The 26,762-nt window shown below is 34.0% G+C and overlaps 1 protein-coding gene across 1 annotated transcript; it reads left to right on the top strand.

Annotated features, from left to right (window-relative positions):
• Positions 1-1,060: 1,060 nt before the first annotated feature.
• Positions 1,061-26,762, top strand: LOC133191237 (polyadenylate-binding protein 4-like). Its single transcript, XM_061326992.1, has 9 exons — positions 1,061-1,414; positions 2,803-3,151; positions 4,686-4,879; positions 6,038-6,153; positions 9,272-9,431; positions 19,355-19,432; positions 20,105-20,338; positions 26,132-26,335; positions 26,631-26,762. The coding sequence occupies exons 1-9, from the start codon at positions 1,076-1,078 to the stop codon at positions 26,745-26,747; spliced, it is 1,791 nt and encodes a 596-aa protein (XP_061182976.1). The 5' UTR covers positions 1,061-1,075; the 3' UTR covers positions 26,748-26,762.

Raw genomic sequence — 26,762 nt, 5'->3', positions numbered from 1 at the left:
CTTCTCCCAAGTTCTTGATCCCATCTCTGTACTACATGATATTTCAGAGTTCTTTGTTTGACTGCCCCGTTCTCGACTTATCTTTTACACAATATATGAGATTGAAAACTGTTTATTATCTTAACCTTGATCAATGACATAAGTTACTGTGCATTGTAACATTCCTTTAAATGTTTACTTTCGTTTTGAATAAGGAAACATTTAAATCAAGGACTTGGGAAAATGAAGGGAGCGGAGTGGAGTAGAGTCACTACTGCTTCATAAAATAAAACAATAACATCTGTATTCCAACGGTACTCCAATGCAACTAGCTATAGAAAGCAACTCTTTTTAGACACCTGTTTCATATAGATTCTAAAGCTCAATCATCATTAGGTGAAGGACATTTTTCTGTCACAGACAACAAGAATGAGGTCAATCTTATGAATTGCAATACCGGTATTAGAAGTCAGTCTTTCTAATGGATACATATTTCATCATTTTATTTTTATTGCACCGCATTTCATTGACAGTTTTGTTATTCAGGTGTATTATAGCTGGAATACCTGCTATTCTGGTATTTCTAGGGGTTCGTGTTTTCCCTTTCACGATTTGTTTTGTGTATTGAATTTATGAGATTGTTTGCTTTTCGTTATCTTCACCCTTTTCACTAATTTGATTTTTTCACGGGATACACTGATAGAAAGTCAAACAATACATTTATTACATATTTTTCTTTTCAAATATGCCACTCCAACACTTACTGACTCCGACTCCACTCCACTTCATAAATTACTCCAAGCCTTGAATAATCTTTCAGTAGATAAAAAAAGCAATAAAAGCAAACAACGGATTACATTTAGGCGAACGGAATAAAAAGGAAACAGAAATTGATCTATGGTATATCAAAAAGGTTTGTAAACAAAAAAAGCCATACAAATGTAGAATACTTAATTCTATTTTATAAAATTTAATTATTGAATACATTGCCTTTTACAGATAATCTGTTGTAACGAAAATGGCAACTGGTGAAAACATAGACATTGGGTTTGCCCAGGTGTTGATCGAATGTTCTGTTTGTTCAAAAAGGGTAGAGATGTTCTGCAAAACATGTGAATTAAACTTGTGCAGTGACTGTGTCGGCAAACACATGCTATCTTTGCCATCCTGGAAACACAATGTTGTAAAATACTCTATGAAATTTTCAACAACCCTGGAGCCATTTTGTCCTGTCCATTCCAATCAGTGTTGTTCTTTCCACTGTATAGATTGTGATGCTCCAGCTTGCAACAAATGTATTACAGCTAAGAGGCACAATCATCACAACATCATTGAAAGGGAAATATTCATTTCAAGAAAGGCCAATGATAAAATATCCGACGAGGCCAAAGAACATCAAGAAGTAGACAGGGACAATAATCAAGCTACTATAAATGTAAGAATCTGTTTAAAAAAAATGCTTAAAATATGAGATTTGTTTCATCTTCGAGAAAGGAAAATAAAAAAAATAATATTGACAGGTTAAAAAAAAATCCAAGGGCACCGCAAAGCGCAGCATTCCCTCGCAAAAGAGCATATCGGTCCTGATATAAATTATTACTTGCCTAATAACTTGTGTTACGCAGGCACACTCACCCTCCCTCACCCAACCCCCTCCCCACACACATACACACACGTTACTATATCCTCTCCAACTTCTTGCGAGGGCGAGGGTATAATATTTTTTTTGCAAGGGAAACACAATTTTACTGTATATATTTTCCTTGGAGAATACTTTTATATTTCTAAGTAAAGAAGTTGACACTAGTTTTGAATATTGAGCATGTTGAGTTGTATGTTCCATGTTATAAGGTATGTGAACCGTTGCTACAGTTTGAATTATTAATCAGTGTAAACTTATTTGAGCAGCAATTATTATGAATAATGTCTGAGTTGTAACTGAATGCAAGTGACATATTTTGCGGCAATTTTTGTTTAACTACAACTTTTTCCTTGCTGCAGTGAACGAAAAAGTTAATATGTTTCTAAAAATTCGAACCCCATTGCACCCAACTCAGTATTTACACTTGGAAAAGCAGAATACTGTATGTTATATTTTATTATCCCCTCGTTCAATTTCATTTCTGTGATTGGAATATGAGACGTTCACACAGTAAACGAATAAAATAAAAATATCCTTATATATAAATCAAGGCAACATTCCTTCCCGGTGCAAATCACTTCCGTTTCGCGCACAAAGACAAACTAACACACCAACACACTCAGTCAGCGCGTTACTATATTCAACTCCGTTGCGAGGAGATAATTGAGTGCATTTTGAATATGTTTAAAACACATTCGTAGCTTGAAGTCCTGTTTCTAGTTATGTACACAAAGTGGTTTCTATCAAAGGAATATAATATTGGGTGAAAATTTACTTGTAGAACAGAAAGAAGTTTCCTGGAATGAATATTTATTTAAGGCTTTATCATCCTTGATTGCTCTTAACAGCAGTTCTTAAATACGAGCATTCTATGACGTGCGTAAACTTTCCTTACATTTAAAAATACCAGTAGCAAATGAAGAAAAATGTTAGAAATGGAAAAAAAATGTGTATGCTTTCTTTTGTCCGGTAATAGATGACATTGATTCTTAAACTAACACAAATGGTAAAGATTCACACGATTCATACTTATGTATTATATCTAATATAAGAACATTGCTTTATAAAAGATTAACCAAATCTTGGTTCTCACATCCCCACCATTCTATAAGTTTTTCTATTCTTTACCAAATAATGCATAAACAACATTGTGTTTTTATTACTGAGATCTTTTCTTTCAGGAAACACAGGATTTAGATGGCATCAAATTTATTGGAAAGGTGCAGAATACTGATCGCAAAGAACAAATCGAGCCCCCAGCTGAACTCAAAGCAAAGGTCCAATCTTCTTTGAGAGAGAGCGACAAAATTTCTGGAAACCCTAAAAAATCTACAAGTATGAACCCAGTTGGTCCCAGTTACCCAATGACTTCCTTGTACGTTGGGGACCTTCACCCAGACGTCACCGAAGCTATGTTGTTTGAAAAGTTCTGTACGGCTGGTCCTGTCCTTAGCATTCGTGTTTGCAGAGACATGATCACGAGACGATCCCTGGGGTATGCTTACGTCAACTTTCAACAACCTGCTGATGGTAGGTCATTCACAAAAATAATTTTTGTTGTATTTTCAACAATGACGCACTGAGCTTTATCCATTGAATAAAGTGATATATTTGAAGGTGATATTTTTCATGTCAAATGCCAAAAGTCAGTTTTTTTAAAGATGCGACAAAAAACTCCCTTCTGGAAGAGTGTTAAAAAGAAAATGTTCCCTCTTATAAGCTAGTGAGCGTGAATTAACTTTCCTAACACAGATCAAAAATGATTAAGTTTTTTTTTTCCAAATTGTCGTTAATATCCATGTAATTACGAAGGTCGCTCAATAAATAATTCCAAATGTCATCTCATAATTGGAAAATCACGATTCTAAATACTTTCTATCTCTCAAAGCATTCCCTGTTAACATTTACACATTCTAAAGTCTTTGTACCCATGACCAGAAAAACCTCAGCATACTCATCTTTACGGATGCCCTAAAGCCACTGATGAATGGCACTTTCCATGATATACCTGAAATTTTTAAGTCTTCCTTTGATTGCTTTCATGTGTTTTTGAAAGAAAAACATTTCACAATGGCTGAGATCTAGCAGATATGGGGGATGGCTAAGCTCTCTAAACTATCCTTTCTTTAAAATTTTATTTATTTCTCTTTGCTTACGCAGAATATACTGAGCGGATCTAAGAAGCCTAATTTTAATTTTAATTGTATATAAACAATGTAGATAGATAGATAGATAGATAGATAGATAGATAGATAGATAGATAGATATTTCCAAATATTTTTCCTTGAGAATCTTTTCAAATTAGAAAAAGTTCATCCTCACTTCCGTGGGATGAATAAGAATATTTCCATTGTGATGTGACGGAAGTAAAAAAAATAGTGCCAACTTTTTCTTATAAAAAATGATCGTTGAATGACAAAAATATGTGGCAAGTTATCAGAAGATAATGTTAATGTAAGAGATGAATTTAATTTTTGAGAATTCATGAGGTACATGAACCAGAACGCTTCACGCCTGCATATTCATCATGAAGCGCTATGCCGGCGTGAAGCGTTGTAGTTCATGTCCTCATGAATTCTCAAGAATTAAAGTCATCTCTGAAATATCTATCTATCTATCTATCTATCTATCTATCTATCTATTTTCTATCTATCTATCTATCTATCTATCTATTGAATCGTTAGCGCGTTACACAATTTGTTTGCACTGTTATAGTTATAAGACTACACCTTTCAAAAAGTAATGAATCAATGCTTATAAAACACTTTTCAATCTTAAAATTGCTTAGTTATGACGTCTCACAACTGCTATACTATGACGCCACAACATATGATTGAATTTTTCATACTTTAATTAGCTCATACTTTAATTCACTCGTGCTTCGCACTCGTGAAAATGTAAAAAAAAATCCTGTCCCACTTGTGAAATAAATTCCATATCTAACTACAAAACGGTAAGTCATGCTGTTATACCAAATTGGAGATTTAGCACAAGTTGAGGGGGGGGGGGGGGAAATGACGGACTTTTTATGAAAGGTAATTTCATGTGTATGGTTTAATTATAGCCGAGAGAGCTTTAACTACCATGAACTTCGACACCATCAAGGGACGGTCCATCAGGATCATGTGGTCCCAGCCTCATCCATCCCATAGAAAATCTGGTGTTTGCAATGTCTTCATCAAAAATCTGGACAGGAGTATCGATAACAAAGCTCTCTATGAATCATTTTCTGTATTTGGCAATATTCTGTCTTGTAAGGTATGTGATAATACTAGATTGCAGCTTTTTATGAATTTTCATACCCGAACACTCTTCAGGGAGCTGGAATAAATTGTCGTTATCCTGGTCCGCTTTTCTCAAACTCCTCTTACAATTTAAGTAGCTTCTAATACTTTTTATCCAGTAGCCAAATCGTTTTTTTTTTTGAGAATTTAATTGATGTTGTCCTGAAGTTGTGTATTAATGTTTTAATGTTTTAGAATTTCATTTTCACCCTGTCGACCAAATTAGGGTCGAAAAACGAGATAATTCATTTGAAGGCTTGGTCAATATTCTTGCAAATTTTGATGATATGATTATTTATTATGATAAATAATTATTTGAACTTAGTTGGATAATTTTCGGTGATGACGTGACTTCAGGATCTGAGATTTAAACGTTTTAAAGATTTTAGGGGTTGTCTTGTTCCTAAATGTTCTCGTAAATATTTATATAAGGGTAATGGGTCTTTTAGAAATAATGAATTAGAAATGAAGGTATATATTGGCGGTCACCCGGGTGAGTATGGAAAGCCTCCCCCCAGCCCGCACCCCCAACATATACTGATGCAAGTTTTAATAATTCATTTTCGAAAAAATTGTCAGTTCGGCGTCAAAAATATTCTATTCATAAAAATTATCATGCACTGAAAAATATTATTTGGTTAAACAGCAATATCAAGATCCAGTTTTTGCCCAATTTCTTCGTCTTTTTTTATTACAGAAAACCATTCTTTCCAATACTTATTCTCTTAGAATCAGATTTACTTCACTACAATTTTTATTTCAGACAGGTTATGAATTTTTCATTTGAAAAACTAACATAAGAGGCCCACGAGCCATAATCTTTTATGCGTTTTATCCTCAATGTGATACATGTATGCATAATTCATTTAAATTATAGATTAACTATTATGGTTTTTCGCCACCTATGCACAACGTGTAATATGGCGGTAGCTTGCATTAAGAGACAGATACTTAATTGGTGGTTTCACTGTCTTGTGGCAGCATCCAGTGTGTGTGTGTGTGTGTGTGTGTGTGTGTGTTTTGGCAATGGGAAAGAAGTTAAGATTCTGTCTTAATGTATAGTCTGAAATTATGCCAAAATAAAATACGTTTTACTTTAACTATTTTTTATTATATTACAATTGCCTTTTAGATTGTTTGTGATGAACATGGATCAAAAGGGTATGCCTTTGTAAACTTTGAGACTGAAGAAGCTGCTAGGAGTGCCATTGAGAAGGTGAATGGCATGTTGCTGAATGGAAAGAAGGTGTAAGTACTGTTGAGAAGGAGTTTATTAAATAAGAGCATAAAAATAACGTTTTGATAAAAATTACTTTGATAAATGTTCCATATATGGAAAAAAGATAAAGGATGGTGACAGCTAGCATTTTTGTCTGAATTTGTGAGGTAGTTTAAGATTTTATATTGTATAAGGAAAAATTACGAGCACCGGACAATTAAGATTTTGATTTTATTGTTTAATCTTATTCTTTTTTGGGGTCACTTGAGTCAATCAGGTGACCTATTGCTATCTGTTTTTGTAAGTCTTCGTCCGTCGGTCGTGAACTTTTGAACATTTTCAGCTTCTTCTCTGGAACCATTGAACCAATTTCAACATTTCAACCAATGTTGACATATAGCATTTATGGGTAAAGGGAAACAAAATTTGTGAAATTCATGACCCCTGCCCCCCCCCCCCCCCCCGACCCCATGGGATGTCTGAGTGGTTGGTCTAAAACAATCAAACTTAATGCAATCTTTAAAAAATCTTCTTATATACTTCTGAACATCAAGAAGTCAAACTATTGGCATAATTGTAATAAACATTAAGCCCTCTGCTGAAATTGTGAAATTCATGGCCCCAGGGTCAGGGGTCTTGGTGCTAGGGCGGGGCTCTGTTGAATATGTAGTGAAAATGCATTATTTATCAAACAACCTTTTTCTCTGCTCCTGGATATTAAGCAAACAAACAAAATGCATAGTTATGATAATCAAGGATGTATCTGCCAAAATTCTGAATTTCATCGCCCCTGGGTCAGAGGTTCTGGTGTTTGCGCGGGGGACTCTGTTGGTTATATAGTAAACATGCATAATCGCTTTGAAAATCTTCTTTTTTGCCCCTGAGTATTAAGCAAACAAACTAGATGCAATAATATATATGTAAGTGTATTATAGATGAAAATGTATAAATATAAACAAATGTACTTTTTCTCTGCTCCTTGGTGTCTAGGAGGCAAACAGAATTCAAAATTGTAATAAGTGAAGCAAATGAGAGTTACTCCCCTTTGCCTAATTGTATTTATCAAGAAATCCTTTTATATAATTGAATTAACAAGTTATTTGATTGAATGAGAATAAAAGAAAAAAATGATATATATATATATATATATATATATATATATATATATATATATATATATATATATATATATATATATATATATATATATATATATATATAGAAACAAAATAAAAATGATTGTTTGATTTAAATGAGCAAAGCATTGCTCAAAGTCGGATTTTTGTAAAGCAATATAAAAGATTGACATTAAGAATATTTATACAGCTATATAGCGAATGCACAAAGTATGTGTATGCTGTGATGTACTTATTGACAAATAAAGTCATGGAAACCATATATTAGTTGGTAAAAACCTACATAAAGTTATTTTATACTTTATCAAAATAACCAAGTGATCACAGAGAGTCATGGTGAATAGCAGATGTGTTATAGTTTGTGACAAGTGGCAAACAGCCGTGTTGTATATAGGCAAGTGGTGAGTGCTGGTAACAAGTATTACCAAGTTTTCTAAATACCCAAGATGCAAGTGTTGGTACCAAGTATTATCAAGTGGAAAGCAGCTAAGTTGTTAACTTTGTGTAGCCAAGAGGCATCACCTCGAGTAAATATACAGGCATTTAAAATTTCTCTTTGTGAACTTAATTGTGGCAGTGGGCATTTGCTTTATATTTCTATTGATTCTTTACAGTGTTATACTCAGGTGACCGTTGAGGACCTTGGGCGAATAGACAGAGCAATCTTAACTTTGACATGTTTAATGCAAAATAAAAATTACTAAAGGTTTAAAGCTTCATAATTTTCTTAAAAAGCTTACTTTTGACTTTATTTAGATAAATAAAAGTTTTCACCAAACGTTATGGAACTCATCATTGTGTATGGATAGTATATAAAACTATAAATACTAGTAAATATCGAATCGCAGATTACTAGTATCTTACCTTGGAAATATTTATGAACTAATTGAACTTATATAAGTTCTCTAAGCATTGCAAATATACCAATCAAATATAACTTATATTACTTCAAAAACCGTCGCCCGCGTGGCGCAATGGCTAGAGCGTCTGCTCTAAAAATGGCGGAGTAATGAACTGATCCTTACGTCGCGGGTTCGAATCCACTGCGGAACGTGAAGACTGGTACGTCCTTCGGATGACACCGTATCAACCAAGGTTCCGTGTCGCAGAAGGTGATGGCACGAAAAAGATCAATCAATGCTCAATGGCCCTGATTACCGAGTATAGGTATAAATTTGCAGCCCTCCACCGGCAAGTAGTGGCGTCTCCATATGAGTGAAAAATTCTTGAGAGAAACGTTAGACAATAAAGAAACAAACTTCAAAAACCAGTGCTAATTAAATTTCACATTTTATATGTAAACCGAAAATGAAGAAAAGACAGTGTCGTAGTTTCATTTTGTTGTGATATGATGAAATAAGTAATTTCGAATAAAGTTAATGCGGTAGGTGCGTGGAAGAAAAATATTCTATCTGGTGGCCACCAAATAAGTTTCTGGCGCCTGCCAAACAAATAGTTTAGCCGGTCGTCACATAAACAACTTGCGGCCACAAGATAATTATTTGGTGGCCGCCAGAAAATATTTTTCCACCTGGCACCAACCGGCTTCCGTAAATTTATCATACAATTTTTTTTTTTAAAGTATATAGGAAATATTTTTAAAGAAAAATTTTGAAAGGTTTTCTCAAAATTAGCAGGATCATGAATAGTAAAATTAAAAGGCAAGCATTTTGTGTAAGTTAAATTCAAATTTGCCAAATAATGGCCCCAAGACATGAGTGTGGCTACAATTGGTATGATAGGTATCATAAATACAGTTTTTTAACCTTTTAACCTTAAGTTTTTAACCTACAGGAGGACTAACAGGGCTACAATTTGTAATTTACAGTGATCTTAAAAACACTTTAATGAAAAATTGTTGAAATCATGAATTGTCAGTTAATTAATTGCCCTTTTATGTTCATTTGTCAGAAAAGAAATGTGACTTAAGTGATTTTACCTTAATGGACAATTAATCAATAGATTAATTATTTTTCAAAAAAATTTATCATATTCAAATTGTACCTTGTAGATTTGTAGGCCGATTCATGAGCAGGCGGGAAAGGCTTGAAGTGCTTGAAGACAAGATGCATAAGTTCAACAATGTCTATGTGAAAAATTTCAGTGAAGAAATTGATGATGAAAAACTTAGGGAAATGTTTGAACCTTATGGCAAGATCATCTGTGCCAAAGTAAGTGGGCTGATAATAAAATAGTATAAAAGCGTCCTGGAAGCTTTATAATGTATTATTATGCTTCCTGTCACTTTGTTACTATATAATCAACGCTTAACTATTTTCCCTTTGTATACCGAGGATTTATATAGGTTAAGCTTTTCCACCCACCAAGAATCCTTGTGACGCTCTTTTAACATCCCTTTTTGTGCATCAAAAAGCCGCAAAGTACGGCATACTTACTGTTAATAATTCAGTTAACACCAAACTGCTAACTTATTAGTTTAATTAATTGATGCAATGAATAATCCCTTTGATGTGTGTTTTCTCGCCTTCTCACTTGACTAAAATTGACACCTATGACGACAATGACAATGACTTTATTCTCATAAAACTGGTTACAGTTTGTAGAGAACAATAATTAAAACAAATATAAATGACAATGCGCATCGCGTGGCAAAATTAATCAGGAGAGCGAACTCTCTCGATAATCTTTTCTATAAATTTACATAGCTTTATCAACTGTTTCTTTTTTTGTAATTTGAAACAGATTCTCAAATTTGTATACATTTGGATTCACAGAATAATAATTAGATAAATATAATGACCTTGCTTGTTTTTAATATTGCGTCAGTACAATTGAATAAATAATGAAACTCATCACCAATTTCTTTACAGTTACATACTAGATAACATAGTCTTGATTCTCTAGATATACCGTGCCAGCTCTCTGTTTCAATAGGGAGCCTAGCGTTACCAGTTCTAAAATTGCAAAAAATTCTCAGAAATTTCACTGGTAAAATGTCAAAATATTTCTCAAAGGATAATGTACTCTGAAATAACCAATAATTAAGTGCTTTTGGTGAATTGGACATTTCACTATACCATGATTGTTTAAATTGATCTATAAGAGTATGATATACTTTACTTTTTAACCACTTTACATTAATCGTATTACATTTCCACATATATGATAAACCACATTCATTTAAAATTTGTTGTACAAATTTACACCATGGTGTTTCATTTTGATTCATATTTAATGTCAGGAGTTTTGAAGATATTTTTGAATTGTTTGATGCAATCAACTTAGCCCAAAAAGTAATCATTCTAACTTTAATATTAATTAACAATGGATATCTTCCCAGTTCACCGTATACCATTGAGTTAGGAGTTGATGACTTCACATTTAAGATATGTTTACAAAATTTAAGATGTAGTTTTTCAATTAACAACTACTTATTAAAACTCCATACTTCACAATTGTATAACAAAATTGGTTTAACAACTTTATCAAAGAGGTCAAGCTTGCATTTCATAGATAAATTTTGTCTTCTACATTTGCTAATTACTCCATACATTGCTCTTGTTGCTTTGACATACTACTCTTTTATATTCAAATTAAATGACACACTTTTACAAAATGTAACACCAATATATCGGTACTCGCTAACAATTTCCTATGGTACGTCATTATATCTAAAAACTATATTGTGATTCACTTTACCTCTGCCAAAAATAATAATTTTAGTTTTGTTAATATTCACCTTTAAATGCCATTTTTCAGAATATTTAGAAAAAAATATCTAATTGATGCTGAAAGTCATGTTGGACTTCTGTGAGCAAAATAGTATCATCTGCATATAACAAGACATACAGTTTCATATATAAGCTAATACTCTTTTCTGTTTTATCTGATAATGTTGATAATTAAACAATTAACATCATTTACAACAAGAAATTCTTCTAAATCATTGAGATATAGTGAAAAAAGAATGGCTGAAAGATTTCCCCCCTGTCTTACTCCAACAGTACAAGGGAAAAATCAGAGCTTTGTCCATTACAAAATATTTTGGACTTAATATTTTTGTACATATTTTTAATTATTCTAAAACACTTTCCATCTATATTATTCAACAAAATCTTGTTCCATAGGCCTATATGCCAGACAGAATCAAAAGCCTTTTCAAAGTCAATAAATACACAATATAATCTCTTCTTCAATGATTTGTAAATTTCTATAATAGAATATAAAGAATATATATGATCCTGAGTGGAAAAATATTTGCGGAAACCAGCTTGATTTTCCTATATAAGGGAAATGTTTTCTGTATATTCACTTATTCTTTCATTCAAACAGAAGTAAACAATTTAACCAGACAACTAATTAAGGTAATTGGCCTATATTTCTTCGGATCAGTACTGTCACCCTTATTTTTATATACGGGTATTATATTACCAACCAATCATTGCGATGGGAATATACCGGACTCAAAAATTTTGTTAAATAAACATACATATAGTTTAAGTACGCTTTCTGTGGTATTTTTAATATATTCATTAAATATTTTATCTTCACCACAAGCTTTATTATTTTTAAGCATGCATATACATTTAGATACCTCTTCATATGTAAAAGGTTGATTTATATCATGATTTAATTCTACATTTGAGAGAGTTTAAAGATCTTCCTCTGTTAATACATAATCGCTTTAATTATCTGAAGTTAGATTACCATATTCCTTGTAAAAATTAAAAAGATCCTGAATGTCAGCATTACATTTTGGTTCTCTTATTAGTATTTAGAATTTTCCAATATTCTTTAGGATTTGTTGTGCGTAAAAAATTCAATTTTTTAGTCATTTCCGATCTGTGTTTATTTCTTGCACTTAAGTTTATATGACTTTTTCTCAAGTTCATACAGATTGCTTTCAAATATACAACTTCCATATTTTTTATACATCCTTTTTGCTCTTAAATAGTTTTGCCTTGCAACTTTACATTCAGTTGTAAACCATGGTTTCTTAAAACCACAGTGTTTCTTTCTTATACTTGTATTCACAACAACTCTTTGAGTACCAAAAGTTTCTCTAGCACTTTCCACTAAGATTTCACAAGTTTGACTAACTATTAAATCAATAAATTCCTGTGATGCATTTTCTGTTTTACAATTTTCTATTTCACATTCTAATTGTAGAATTTTGTCTGACTTTAAATCTACCGAATGTTTATAAGATAATAAGCCTTCATTGTTCCACTTTCGTACAATTTTAAAATCTTGTTCTTTAAATGGCGATCTATTGTTTGAACAAAGAAAATTTCCAAATGATAGACACAACAAAATAGGGCTATGAATATCAGATAAAAAAAGAGGAAAATAGTAATACTTGCATATCTTGTACATACTTTAAAAGATTTATGTTGGCTATACAATAATCTACAACACTAGTCTGCTTACAAGTTAATTCTCCATTAATATCCCCTTTTGTTCTACCATTCAAGATATAAAAATTACAATTTTTACATATATCAATGAGTTTTCTTCCATATTGATTAATTGTTTTATCTTTTGATTTTCTTTCTATTGAAAAACCATACTTTTCTAAATTAAACACATCTTGACTTCCTTCTAGTATTATGTCTCTTTCTAATGCAGTTAAATCATTTTCAGTAAAAGAAATATAGTCTTTCTCGATGGACGTTCTACTATTAAAATCACCTAATATACATACACAGTTATATTCAGTTGACATCATAATGACTTCTTTTTCAATTTCCTCCAAAATTGTTGTTGATGAAAAACGCGAATTACAGGGAGTACGTAAACATTTCCAATTACAACATGTTTATCAATTCCCAATGAACTTTCATTAATTTTTAACCATAAGATTTGGACACATTCATTTTCAATAATGGATACATTGGGTGCATAATTATTTTGGACATAAATAACTAATCCACCTGATTTTCGAAATGATAACACAGATCTATGTTTACTAAAAGCTTTATAATTTTCTAAATTAATTAAATCTGCACTATCTGTTTTAGTTTCCAAAAGACATATGATATTATATTCATTAATGAAATTTGTAAATTCCTCATCCTGTAATTTTGAAGGAAGCCCACACACATTTAGACTGATTATTTTAAGTTTCTTTTCCTTTTCGAGAGAGATATTCTTGCTTGTTCTGGTTGTTAGATGGATTGTAGACTGCTCTCCATGGTGATCCTAATAGCCGTTTCCTTCAGTAAGCCTCTCCATTGCCTATGGTACAAGTGGAACAACTTTAGGGTTTGTTTGCACGTTTTCTCTGGTTAGCCCATCCATTAACTGTGGTGGTGATGATACGACGTTGAAATTAGCTTGAGTTCTGTATCATGGTGTTCTTCCATAGGTTGACATACTGCTAGTGCTTTCCATTTGAATTCCTGTATTATCACCCACTTTCATGATAAAGGCGGTGATTTCTTCTGCTTTTACTCGTTTCCTATCTACCACTAGTTTGGTTGGTATTTAAGCAATTTCTACTCTTTTCCCGTCTATGATTAATTTATCCGTCACAAGTTTGGCCTTTTTCCCTTGTTTTTTTTCTTCCTTGTAATGAGGGTAAAGTTACTTCCTTCTTTCTGCAATTTCTCTCGGGAATTGTTCATTTACTCCATATGGTTTATCTCGTAACTTGTTCGGAGCGGAATTTCTGACGCATTCTCGATCTTTGAAACGAACAAATTTCGCAACTATTGGCCGATGTTTAAATAATGATTTTCTACCAATTCTATGGACACGGTGGAACACAATGTCTGACATAATTTCTAGTTCATTTTTTATGAAATCTTTAATTACTTCTTCTGCGTTTTCTTTTGCTTCTTCTTTATTCCGTCAAAAACCAAGTTGTCCCTCATTGACCTCATTTTTAAATCTAAACTGAGTTCTCTTAATTAACTGACTTCTGTTTCCAGTGCTGGAATCTCTTTAACTGACTTCCTGATTAAATTTACCTCTTGTTGACAATCCTCATTAAGTTTTCCTATGAAGGTCAATCCATTTTCTAGGTCGTTGACCTTGACTTTCATTCTTTCACACAGTCTAACTCTACGTTAATAGTTTGCACATTTTTTTCTAGATCATCTAGCCTGTTCTCTATTATAGTAAGCTCATCTAGCTTTCTGTCCATTGTATCTAATTTCTCCATAAGGGTTTTCATTACGTCTTGCAATTCACCCTGTGCTGGTCCCCTCGCACTAGCCGCGCATTTCCCATTCCCATGTTATTCGTAGTTGGGGAAACATAGCCAACAAATTGCCCGTGTGGCCCCTGTGGCCCATGAGGAGAATACGTTATAAATTGGGGGATTCCCTGATAGCCCTGATAGCTTGGTGTAGACTGTTGTATTGGCATTAAATTATTACTTACATTATTGCTATTCCATACACTGTTATCCATTGTGGGAGCTATAACTGGTGTTCTATTTGTTTTTCTTGGTATCGGCACGCTTGAGTGACTTACATGAATTTTTTCCTCGCTTTCACCACTTATGTTACCATCTGGATTCTTCCTTTTCTTTGTTTCCTTTTTCTTCTTGGCTTTAGGCATTCTTTAGTTCGTCTTCACTCATCTTTCTAATCATATCCCACCCGTAATTACACATATATTTATCAAATTTCGGAGCCAAATTTGAAGTCCGACATTATTAATCCACGCATGCGCGTTCACGGCAGAGCAATGTCGAGTTAAATCACCGATTAAGATACATACATTTAAAGTTGGAATTGTCAAAACATTAAAAATATTATTTCATTGCAAAGAAATTAAAGTGGACGATTTTAATAGCATCTAAACGATTATACCCCACACACAAAAATGCGTGATAAAACAGTTAATGACAAAACCTAGTTGGAGAGTAACTGGGTGGGCTGAATTTCATACAAATTGTTAGGCATTATTTTCATACTGAATTTACAACAATATACTACGGAAGTCCAGAAGGCTCTTTTTAGTTTCGAAATACGAAATTCAAATTACGAGATTTCGAGATTTAAGATCTAAATTCACCAATCTGAGTGAGTTTGCGATTATCTTACTCCCCTTTGCTTAGTTTTGACTATCAAGAAATCAAATTTGATTCAATGCAAATGCAAAATCTTTCCTAAAAATTCTATTTGCCGATTAAAAATACATATTGAGGAATTAAGACTTTGAATCGTTGAAACATCAAAAATATCAATTTTTTGAAAGAAACATAAACGGATAATTATATCGGGTAAACTTTATCATATAACAATATTTTAAACGTGATAAAACAGATTTAGTTGGTGGATAAATGAAGTATCTAGTAGGATATTCAAGTGAATCTAGAAAGTGGACTACTGGACCGGCATCATAAAAGGAATTCTCACAAATGCCTCTGAAAACTATAGTGTAGTTTGATTTAAGATGAGTTTTACATCTACAGATTTAAGGAGGTTGTATCCTGCTATCAAAAGTATTGAGAAATTTTTATCAAGGATATTTCTAGAATCTACTCACTGAGCTCAATTAACATCAAAATACAAAATCGGGGTTAACGGAGCATTTAGTATGACCTTTTTGCACTGTAAGTACATCTAACACATAAATCAATTTTTCTCAGTTTTTGAGTCTAACACGTAAATCATTTTTTCTCAGTTTTTCCTCCTATATTTTTTTCAAGTAAATTATAGGAACAAACACAGTCTCATTTCATCTTGAATAGACACATTAAAATTCGTAACAACAAAAAAGTTTCAAAATACCTTGCGAATAGACACATTAAAATTCGTGACAACAAAAAAGTTTCAAATTACTTTGCAAGGTCAATTATTTGACCTTTCTGCACCCAAAAAAAGATCATTTATCTGGCGTTAGAAATTTAACAAGCAATGAAATCATTTGAAAGTAATGTCATTTTACTGAATTTAAGCAAAATGGTTAAAATTATCATATATATTCAAAAAAGAAAATTAAAAGTAGGGGTCTGTGATGCTAATTTTTAGAGATTACTAATAAAGTGTTTATTTTAAGCTTAAATTGGGGCTATTTTTTCTAAGTCTCTCACAATATTTGCTATATTTGTCAAATATGATGATAGAATTCATGACAATTAATTTGATATGTAATTTAGGGCCAGTATACAACAGTTCGCTGCACAAAAACTATGTGTGCATGCTGCATGGAAAAATAGGAATCCAAACTTAAAACAATACTGTAAATACTTCGAAAGAGAAAAAATGATCATTTTCTTCTATGGGGTTTTAATTGAATATAGCTTCATTTGCATCGTTGAATCCAAATTTATTATAAGAACAAAAAACATCACGCAGATTTTTTTTTAAATATAGGTCAAGACAAAAATCTGCACAAAAGATCAGGAACAAACCTCTTTAATATTTTTGGATATTTGAAAGTGTCATAAGCCTGTACCATTTCACAAATAGCACCTATACACAACATACTCACAAAAGTGCATTTTTTAATTGCAATTGATAAAAAAAAAATAGATTGGTATGTGTCGAAGTAGCATTGTATAATTGTCATTATTATAATATTGTGTGTGTGTGTGTATGTGTGTTAATGAATGAGAATATTTATGTATGATGTCCCGGTATATCCATTTGCAAAAGTGTAACAATGCGTTAGGAACAAAGCGCTAGCGTTAACGACGACGGACCCGATTCATTTCGGCAATAGATTTTTTATTTAACTTTTAATAAGAGGTAAAGTGACTTTTGGTAAGTTAAAATCAAATAAAAAAAAATCATATGGTCATCGATATAGATTTTTAATGGGAAGCGTTTTAAAATTTGGCAATGGAAATCGACAATTACTATAGGAAGTAATGGGAAATTGCCAGTGTAGGGTATAAAAGTGATCATTGAAAAAAAAATCTGAAATAGGATTTTTATTCATACATTAAAGGACAATGTTAACTAGACAATTTACCACCAAATTATGCCAAAAAATAAATGAGTCTTCGGTTTAGATTTTTCAGAGGGGCATGTCAAACACAGGTGTAGGGCACATTTTGGGGGAAATTTTCAATGAAAATATGTTGGCCAAATAAATCATTTATTTATAAAATTAACAAATGAATATAAATCGAAATATTTACAATATTTTCGAATTGAGAGGAAACGTTTGAATATCTTTAAAAGAATTAAAAATGTATATTTTTTATCGTTTGCAATACATAATTAAGTCAATTTGATTCAAGGCATATGCGCGGTTTTCTGCGCAGTGGCTCGAAATTTCAAATTAGGTCCGTCGTCCTTAAGTGACGACGCTAGAGCGTTGTTCACAACACACCGTCGCTCTAACACATAACACGCCATCAAGTTAACGCAGCTTTACACAACACACCGTCGCGCTAACACACAATATGCCGTCACAATAACACACAACACGCCGTCACGCTCACCCAACTTTACACAACACACCGTCGCGCTAGCAAACAATACATCGTGCTAAGTTGTGTTAGCGTGTCGGCGTGTTTTGCGTAAGCGCGACGGCGTGTTGTGTAAAGTTGCGTTAGCGTGACGGCGTGCTGTGTGTTAGTGCAACGGCGTGCGGTAGCACGTTGTCACTTGCAAAAGTACAACAATGCATTAGAAATAACACACCGGCGTTGTCACTTCGCGCCAGTGTAACGACGAAAAGTGACCCCCGTAGAATATTGACAGGGGGGTCAAATTTCTCCGTAGAAAAATGACCCCCGGTCAATTTTCTACGCAAGTAGGGTCATTTTTCGACTGTAGAAAACCCTTCCAGACCGGTAATTCTACGGCTCCACACATGTTGAAAAATGACCCCCCATAGAAATCTGACCCCCTCCTTTTTCACTATATTTTATTATTAAACCTTTAGAAATGACATGGGTATAAAATGTTTGCCAGTGCATTTCCTCTGAAAGTGTAAATGAGTGCGATTCTGGGGGAGGGGGGTACTCCATGTAATTCGGAGTTGGATACCTTGTGTTATTATTATACTATGGTCAAAATTTATTACTGAAACCAGTGCCTGTGTCCCTGAGATCGAATATCAGAGGAATATTGATATAGTCCTGTCTGTTATTTTTACACAAATTTGATCTTCCTTATATTTTTATCAGAAGTTTTATACTAGAAAATCAAAGATATATACCAGATCTAATTTTCTTAACAATTGTCCTTTTTTCACGCAAATTTACTTGGGTAGGGTTCAAAAACATGAATCCTTCTTGTAACTTATGAAGAAAAAAAGCTTGATACTTTATTTACCGTGAGTGAATTTTAAAGACAATCATTACAATTTTACACAGAAACCATGCATTTTTTATTCATATATAAGTTTCTCTTTCTGACAGCAGCTAAGTAAATAATCTTGTTTTTTTTTTAAATGACGACTTTGGAAACTTATTTTATAAAATGTGATAAAACAAATCTAAGAACACGTGTAAGTTTTGCTCTTATAGTCATCAAACATCATAATGTCTAGTTATTTGTTTTCCTTTAATAGGATAAAACATCTTGTATTATTTGTGTTTATGTATAGTATAACTTTTTGTTATTTAAACTTTAAAGCTTTTAGGCTGCGTGATTTTACCCCTATCTATTTGCTTAACAAGAATATTCAAACCAAAACCAGATTTTTGTATTAAAAAAACACAGGGTCATTATTCTACGAGGTCATTTTTCTACAACCAACAAGGAGAAAAATGACCCCCAGGCCATAATTTCTACAAAAAGTGGGTCATTTTTCTACGTAGAATATTGACCAGGGGGTCAAATTTCTACGTAGAAAAATGACCCCCGGTCAATATTCTACGGGCGTTGCTTTTCGTCGTTACACCGGCGCGTTGATACTAACACATTGCTGCACTTTTGTAAGTGATAACGCGCTAGGGCAAAATGACAGCGCACCATCATGTCATGATCAACGCGCTAGCGCGTTGTTACTAAAGCGTTGTTACACTTTTGCAAATGGCCCTATTGGGACACCATAGTTATACACTTCTTGCAATTTGATGGGACATCAACAATTTGAACACCATAACTGCAGGACTGGTCTTGACTTCATATTGTATCTGGAACAGTGTATGATCAGATGATTCTATTTGTTTCCTTTATTGTAGCAGACATGTATTAAAGCATGCCTATCATATTTGCAGGTCATGACAGATGATTCTTCGGGAAAAGGAAGAGGATTTGGATTTGTTAGCTTTGAAGACCCAGAGGCTGCTGAGAAGGTGAGCATTCTATATAGCTTTTGATTGAAATGACAATGGACATACGGTGTAAAGTTTTTAAAGATCAACAGTAACTACATTATGACTTAAGGAACAGTAACTACATTATGACTTAAAGCTGAACACGCTTCGTAAAAACAATCTGTCCGCCATATTCGATAGGACTTTCGCTATATCTGAGAGCCCCTATATATAGAGCCGCTCACTTGGTCACTGTTTAGTGTAATCAATTGTCACCGGTGTAGACGGACGTATGCTATACAGCACTTAGTAGCGACGAAAATGACTGTGTGCTTCTTCTAATGCAGGAGAGTAAGATATGAAAGAGATTTACAACAGTTGCACAGGTCAGTGCAGTCTACAAACAAACACAAATATACGTAACTGCAATAAAATGTAAACAAAAGTAATGCAAGATAACCAGCACGAACACGGGTCGCCATTCCACGCCGATACCCGTGACAAAAAAGCAGTCAGGTGTAACGAATGCGAAGAGTATACCTTGGTGCTGATATCTTAGATAGTAGTATCGTAAATGGCGTATGCCTATTTACGAGTCGTGTTCAGCTTTAAGGTACCACTGAGAATGGCAACTGTTATATCTGAGAACAAATTTGCTCTGTGATATTCATTTTTAGTGATAATTTGAAAACATGAATATCATTATTCCAGGCTGTTGATGCACTGAATGGAGGTTTATTTGGTGGAAAGGTGCTGTATGCAGGACGTGCTCAGAAGAAAATCGAGCGCCAGGCTGAGCTCAAAGATAAGTTCGAACGCATTAGGATGGAAAGAATCAATAGATACCAGGGAGTCAATCTGTATGTCAAGAACCTAGATGTCAACATTGACGATGAAAGATTACGAAAAGAATTTGCTCAGTTTGGTAACATCACCAGTGCCAAGGTACGACTTTTAAAAATTTTTTCACAATTCCATAAGTGCATTGATTTTTTTTAGTCCCCTACCGGTGAAACCGGAGGGGACTATAGGTTTCCTCTGAGTCTGTCCGTCCGTCTGTCTGTCTGTCTGTCAGTCTGTCCCACTTGGTTTTCCGCGCTTTTTTTCCTAAACGCTTGTAGATATTGAGCTGAATTTTGGTTTGTGAGTGTATCTTGATGAGTTACAGATCAAGTTTGCATTTCGTTCCGCTTCATTGATTTTTGACGGAATTACGGCCTTTTCAATTTTTACGGGTTTTCCGCATTTTTCTTTTAAACGCTTGTAGATATTGAGCTGATTTTTGGTATGTGGTTTTACCTTGATTAGTTATAGATCAAGTTTGCATTTCGTCCGGCTTCATTAATTTTTGATGGAATTATGACATTTTCAATTCTTAACGGGAACGGACCCAGATTACACTTGCCGGTAGGGGACTAGTATTGCTAATGCAATACTCTCAGAATGCTTGTTAAAAAAAAAAATTCATTGTCCATAAAATAAAATGTTTGACCCCCCCCCCCCCCAAAAAAAAAAAAAGGAATATAAAACGAGCAGTTATACTAAAATTATTATTATTATTATTAAACATTTATAGAGCGCCCTATATATTAAACTCTAAGGCGCTGTACAAGCATATTGTGACACGATTGCGGTGTTTTTCTTTGAAGTTTGCTGTTCTTTATTAGCAATAAAGAACGGAAATACAGTGGGCGGAGCTACTTTCCGTTCTGTATTAGCCCTGTATACTGTCTTGTATTAGCCAACTGTTCTGTATCTAAAATACAGCACGGTCTAAAAATAAATCTGATTCAATTTATCAAAAGCACGTACAAATAGTAAATGCTGATTTTTCTCCTATTATAAATTTGAAGAAATATTTCCTTAGGAATGTAAAATGTCAAAATTTCTCAATCACTTTTAAAAAAATTATTCCACACAGAATCTACACGTTAGTTCGAACCAGACGAAAAGGAAAATTCGCAATTATTGAAAACATCCTATGTTGGAGAAATTCCTGAAAACCTGTTTGCTTTCCCTGCTTTGTGTGTCCCCCTCAAAATAGTAAAGCCAATGGGTTCGCGGATGCAGCATACATTACGTGAAATTCGCACTTCCCCTCCCCCCATTTTCCACTCTTCTCGTGCAAACTCAAGTCCATTTTTCAGGGTTTTTTTAATTTCATCTTAAATCCTTATCGCTGACGACTGCCGCACATCTCTTTCACTTCGTTTTTAATGTCACGTCTCAATAAGAAAATAAAAATCCGTAACATCAAAGTCCATCGAAAAACTGTCTGTATGTGTATCTATAGTTAACTGAGATTTTAAGACCCCTGAAATAAATTAGGATCAATCTCCATCTGCAACAAGGTTAAATCGTCCACCTTATCAAATAAGACTGACTTCGAGTCTGTTACGTCTACCCTGTTGTTAAAACTAATCTGACTAAACGTGGAAATATATATACTGCGGATGTCGAGGCCTCATCTTCAGAAAGATGAAACGAATTCTGGCGGAAGTTTGGATGCTGCACAGGTATGAAGTGGGCGGTGCTTTTTTTTTTTTGATTGATCGTGTCACAAATCATTTAGAGAACTCGACAGGTTCTGTATCATAGATACAAATTTGGGAGTGGAGACTCGTGCTACGCACTCGTCCACCCCAAATTTGTATCTATGATACAGTACCTGTCTCGTTCTCTAAATAATACTTATATAAAACAATTAAATTTAAAAATTTACAGCAATCATATATGAAATTATAAGATAAATATATATCAAGTTTCAGGGCCCATACTATTCATAAAGTACTAAATATAGGATAAATAATTAAAATGCAGTGTCCATAATATAAAAAATGGATTAAATACACAGTCTATGTACAAGTCATTGCCTTTTTAAAAAGAAAAGTTTTTAGCTTTTTCTTAAAAAGTCCTATTGAGTCACATTTTCTCAGATACAAAGGGAGAGAGTTCCATAAGGTAGACGCAGCTCTATCGAATCGTCTGTTCCCATATGTCACAGTTCTTGTTGACGGAACAACTAAAAGATTTTATGATTCTGAGCGTAGGCTACGCGAAGGTGTGTACGGCTCAATTAGTTCGCAAATATATGTTGGAGCTTGTCCGTGGAGTGCTTTGTATGCATAAAAAGAGTCTTAAATTGGCAACGAAACTCTACCGGCAGCCAGTATAGACTGATCAAGACAGGGATTATATGGTCAAATTTCGACTTTGACAATGTTATTATGCGCGCAGCTGTGTTCTGTACACGTTGAAGCTTGCTTGTAAGTTGTTTGTTTGTTCCGACAAGTAAAGCATTCCCGTAATCCAAACGGGATGTAACTAATGAATTAACAAGCGTTTTGCATGCATCTTCGGTGATATAGTTTCTAACACATCCGATGTTTCTTAGGTGGAAATAACATGGTTTAGATAGTGCATTGCATTATTTTTCCATTGTTAACGACGTATCGAAATATGTCCCAAGATCTTTAACAAAGGGGGTGTTGTTGAATGTTGATGACGTTGTTTCCAAATGAAAGACTGAAACCTTCAATTTCATTTGATCTGGTCTTAGGCGCAAATATCATGAGTTCCTTTTTCCCTGGTTAAGTTTAAGCAAATTTGCACTCATCCAGTTTTGTATGTCATTGAGGCATGCAGTTAGACGAATGAAGATGTTATTCCAATTATCCCGGGGCTCAATCATGATGTAGACCTGTGTGCATATAGCAATGATAGTTCTTGTTGTTTGTGTAACAAATTTTTCCGATTGGTTTTGCATACATGCAGTAGATCCTGGGCCCGAGTACCGAACCCTGGGGCACACCAATCTTGAGAGATTTTGGTTCCGATAATGTTGAGCCTTTCGAAACGCGTTGTGATCTATCGCTCAGATACGATTCTATCCCGTAGGAGTATTCTAGTCGACGGAAAAGTATATGGTTGATGACATCGAACTCCACAGATAAATCAAGCATCAGTAGCACAGCACAACATCCTTTGTCAAGAGATACCGCAATGTCATGATGAACTCTAAGAAGGGCAGTCTCTGTGGAATGAACAGCGCGATATGCTGACTGAAGATTGTCATGTAGAGTGTTCGAACTGAGATGATCTTCGATTCTTTTTGCCACGACTTTCTCAATGATTTTTGAAACGTACGATAAGTTTGAAACCGGCCTATAGTTCTTTAGACACTCTTTATCCTGCGACGGTTTCTTAAGAAGCTGCTTAACTATTGCTTGTTTGTAATCATCTGGAAAAACACCTCCGGCTGGTGACTAGTTAACAAGACGCGTGATGATTGGTAGAACATTTTTCGATGCAGGTTTTCAAGATATTCGTAGGCATTAGGTCCAGTCAGCAAGACGTAGAGACTGTTTTTAACACAATTTTCAAGACTTCTTCAGCAGAAGACTTGTAAATTCAAGAAGCGGGGTTCCCGTAAACCTTTTGTCTGCCCATAGCGCATCCAAATTCCCGTTATGACTGTTGTTTTGATGTAAAAGCATCGTTCGAATTCTTTGAATTTTCGCTTCAAAAAATTCGGCAAATTTCTTTGGTCTTTGGTGCGAAGGGGGGGGGGGGGGGGGGGACGTGTTTGTCGACAGCATTTCGAACACAATCGTTGTAAATATACACTTGATCGTTTACCAGTTATGTATGTAATACATGTTCGGAAAATCCAGTATCAAGGGTAATATCTCTTCAATAACCATCCGTTCGTTAAATGAGTTATATGAATTACCTTTTTCCACGCACCCGCAGAGCAGAGCGACACTTAGGGAATCATTTTACCCGGCGGCTGTTTGTCTGTAGTTTGTCCGTCTTTCTGCCCGTCTGTCTGTCACACCTTATATCTCGCTAACTGTATGGATTTGATATTTTGCACATATATTGCTTGGCACTAAAGCTTTTGTAAATTACATGTACCATGGTTACCAACCTTGTGACCCTTGACCTTTACCTTTGGCTTACTTTCAGAGTACCGATATGCAGCAAATTTTTGATATTTAAGAGATAAGTCTATGCTCTTTAGCATATGCACTGTTTGTCATAAAACATTATGAAAAAAAAAACAGCGTTGCAATTAATCCACTTGACCTTGACCCTTGACCCACTTTGCAAAAAATACCCCGGACAATTTTATTGAATTTTTAGAAGTAGTGTTTGATAATTAGCATTTATACATATTCATGACTTGTGAAACTGTACTTTGAAACTGTTGGATATTCAGTTACAATGCAAACTTATATTCAAATACTATGTAAATACATCAGGGTTGGTATTACTCAATGGATCGCGTAGACTGCCAATTGCAGTAGAAACAGACTGAGGATTGTTCGAAACATATGTGTTAATAAAATGGTAAATAATTATTTCAATTTAATTATTCATTTGAGGGCTCGGGAGCTATGTTTTTATTATCGAGAGATTTTATCTCAGTCTATTACCATCCGTGGATGTTTTCTTTTATTTCTTTGCAGGCAAATGCATGAAGTATAATGCAAGTACTTAATAAATAGCTGACTAATCTTAAATTTATTTACATCTTTAATGAAACTACAAAGTAGGCGATACATGCGTTCCTTGGAGAACTCTACTTTGGTCTTTAAATAGACTGAGTGTATTGAGGATACGACGTTCCTTAACATTAGAGAAGTTTTTTTGTTTTAAAAAGGACTATGATTATGTCCATATGATATCTAAATTTGATAGTTCCTGTTATGGTGACATTGTCTTTTAACAAATGGAAGCGTGGTACAGATATTCTACTTTTGTCTGTTTTTCCATTTTTTGCATCTGATGGGTCCTTTTGACTCATTTTTTGCCCCTGCAAAGTAGAGCGACTCTTAAGGATCATTAAGATCGACAAAGCGAACACACCAGTGTTTTCTGTTTGTATTCAGTGACGTATGCAGAGTTAACAAACTAAATACACCCTGTAAAACTTTTAACATTAACAATAACTGAGTGTATGCCCATGTTTACAAACACGCATTTGACCTAATGTAACGAAGAATATTGTGATCACTGAAGTTTAAGAATTTTCATGTATTTTTCATGTAATTTCAATTATTAAGTTGTTTTTTTATTTTAATAGAAATAGAAGTTTCAATTTATAAACAAATCGACAATGCAACTGTGTCCAGACCCCTTTAATGAATTAATTAAAGTTTAACTGACACAGATGGAGATTGTTCAATATCATTACAACTAACATTGTCTGGCTATTTTGGAGAAAATAGTTTTACATATACAAGTAAAAAAAGTTACAGATTAAAGTGTAGTAAAGTATTAAATGTACAGATTAAGGTTAAAAAAAAAAGTGTCAAAATGGCACTAATGTGCTCCTGGATCATTCCTCTATTTGCATTTAGGGGATTCTTACTCCTCCTTGGCACCTAATCCCACCTCTGGTGTTTCCACAGTTCTGTGTTTTCCCCTGCTCATAATTTGCTTTGTTTACTGGACTTATGAGATTGATCACTGTTAGTTGTTTTCATATTTTACATTATAAGATGATACAATTTAATTCAAATCAATTTTGAACCAAGTACCCTAAGGAATTGTGTGATCTGATTCCTTTATATCTTTTGTGAATTAACTAAGTCTTGCACACAACAAATTTTGTGGCAAGTCTGAAGGAATTACATGGCATTATATGGGTGGTTACAATTTTTAAACCTTTTCTCTGTTCCTATTATGTTCAGTGTTGGGTTTGGTAATTATAGATCAATGCCATTATTTCAGGTTATGTCAGAGGGAGGTCGATCCAAAGGCTTTGGATTTGTATGCTTCAGTTCTCCAGAGGAAGCTACCAAAGCTCTTACTGAAATGAATGGAAGAATTGTGGAGGAAAAACCCCTGTATGTTGCTTTGGCCCAGAGAAAAGAGGATCGTAAGGCTCATCTTGCCTCTCAATACATGCAGCGTATAACTAGCATGCGAATGCAGGTAACATTAAATTATCGTTCTGGAAACTCTTAGTAATTTTTTATTATACTATATAAAATAAAACGTATACGCTATTGAAGCGTTTCCTTACATATTGCATATTGTTCAATACAGAGCATCTAATACCCAACAACCCCCTGTGCAATCTAGGCAAGTTAAAAACCTTGCTTTCGATACCGATAAAATATATAGGTGATTGATTTATAATTAAGAGTTGATATCGGAAATATTTCTTCATAGAAGATCATTTGGCTACATATTCCTGCCAGATAAAACATACAAATTGGTTATTTAGGGACGACAAATGGAACAGATGAGCAAGATGTTCCAAAAAGGAGGTGCTGAATACTTTGTCACAACAATGCCTCAAGCTCAGAGATTCTATGCTCGCAACAACGATGAGAACCAATAAAAGATTGCAGACAAC

This window comes from Saccostrea echinata, unplaced genomic scaffold (assembly GCF_033153115.1).
Source record: "Saccostrea echinata isolate AGI-Se365-2 ecotype Australia unplaced genomic scaffold, CSIRO_AGI_Sech_v1 ptg000023l, whole genome shotgun sequence".
Taxonomy (NCBI): Eukaryota; Metazoa; Mollusca; class Bivalvia; order Ostreida; family Ostreidae; genus Saccostrea; species Saccostrea echinata.
This window is presented reverse-complemented; position numbering and strand designations above follow the sequence as displayed.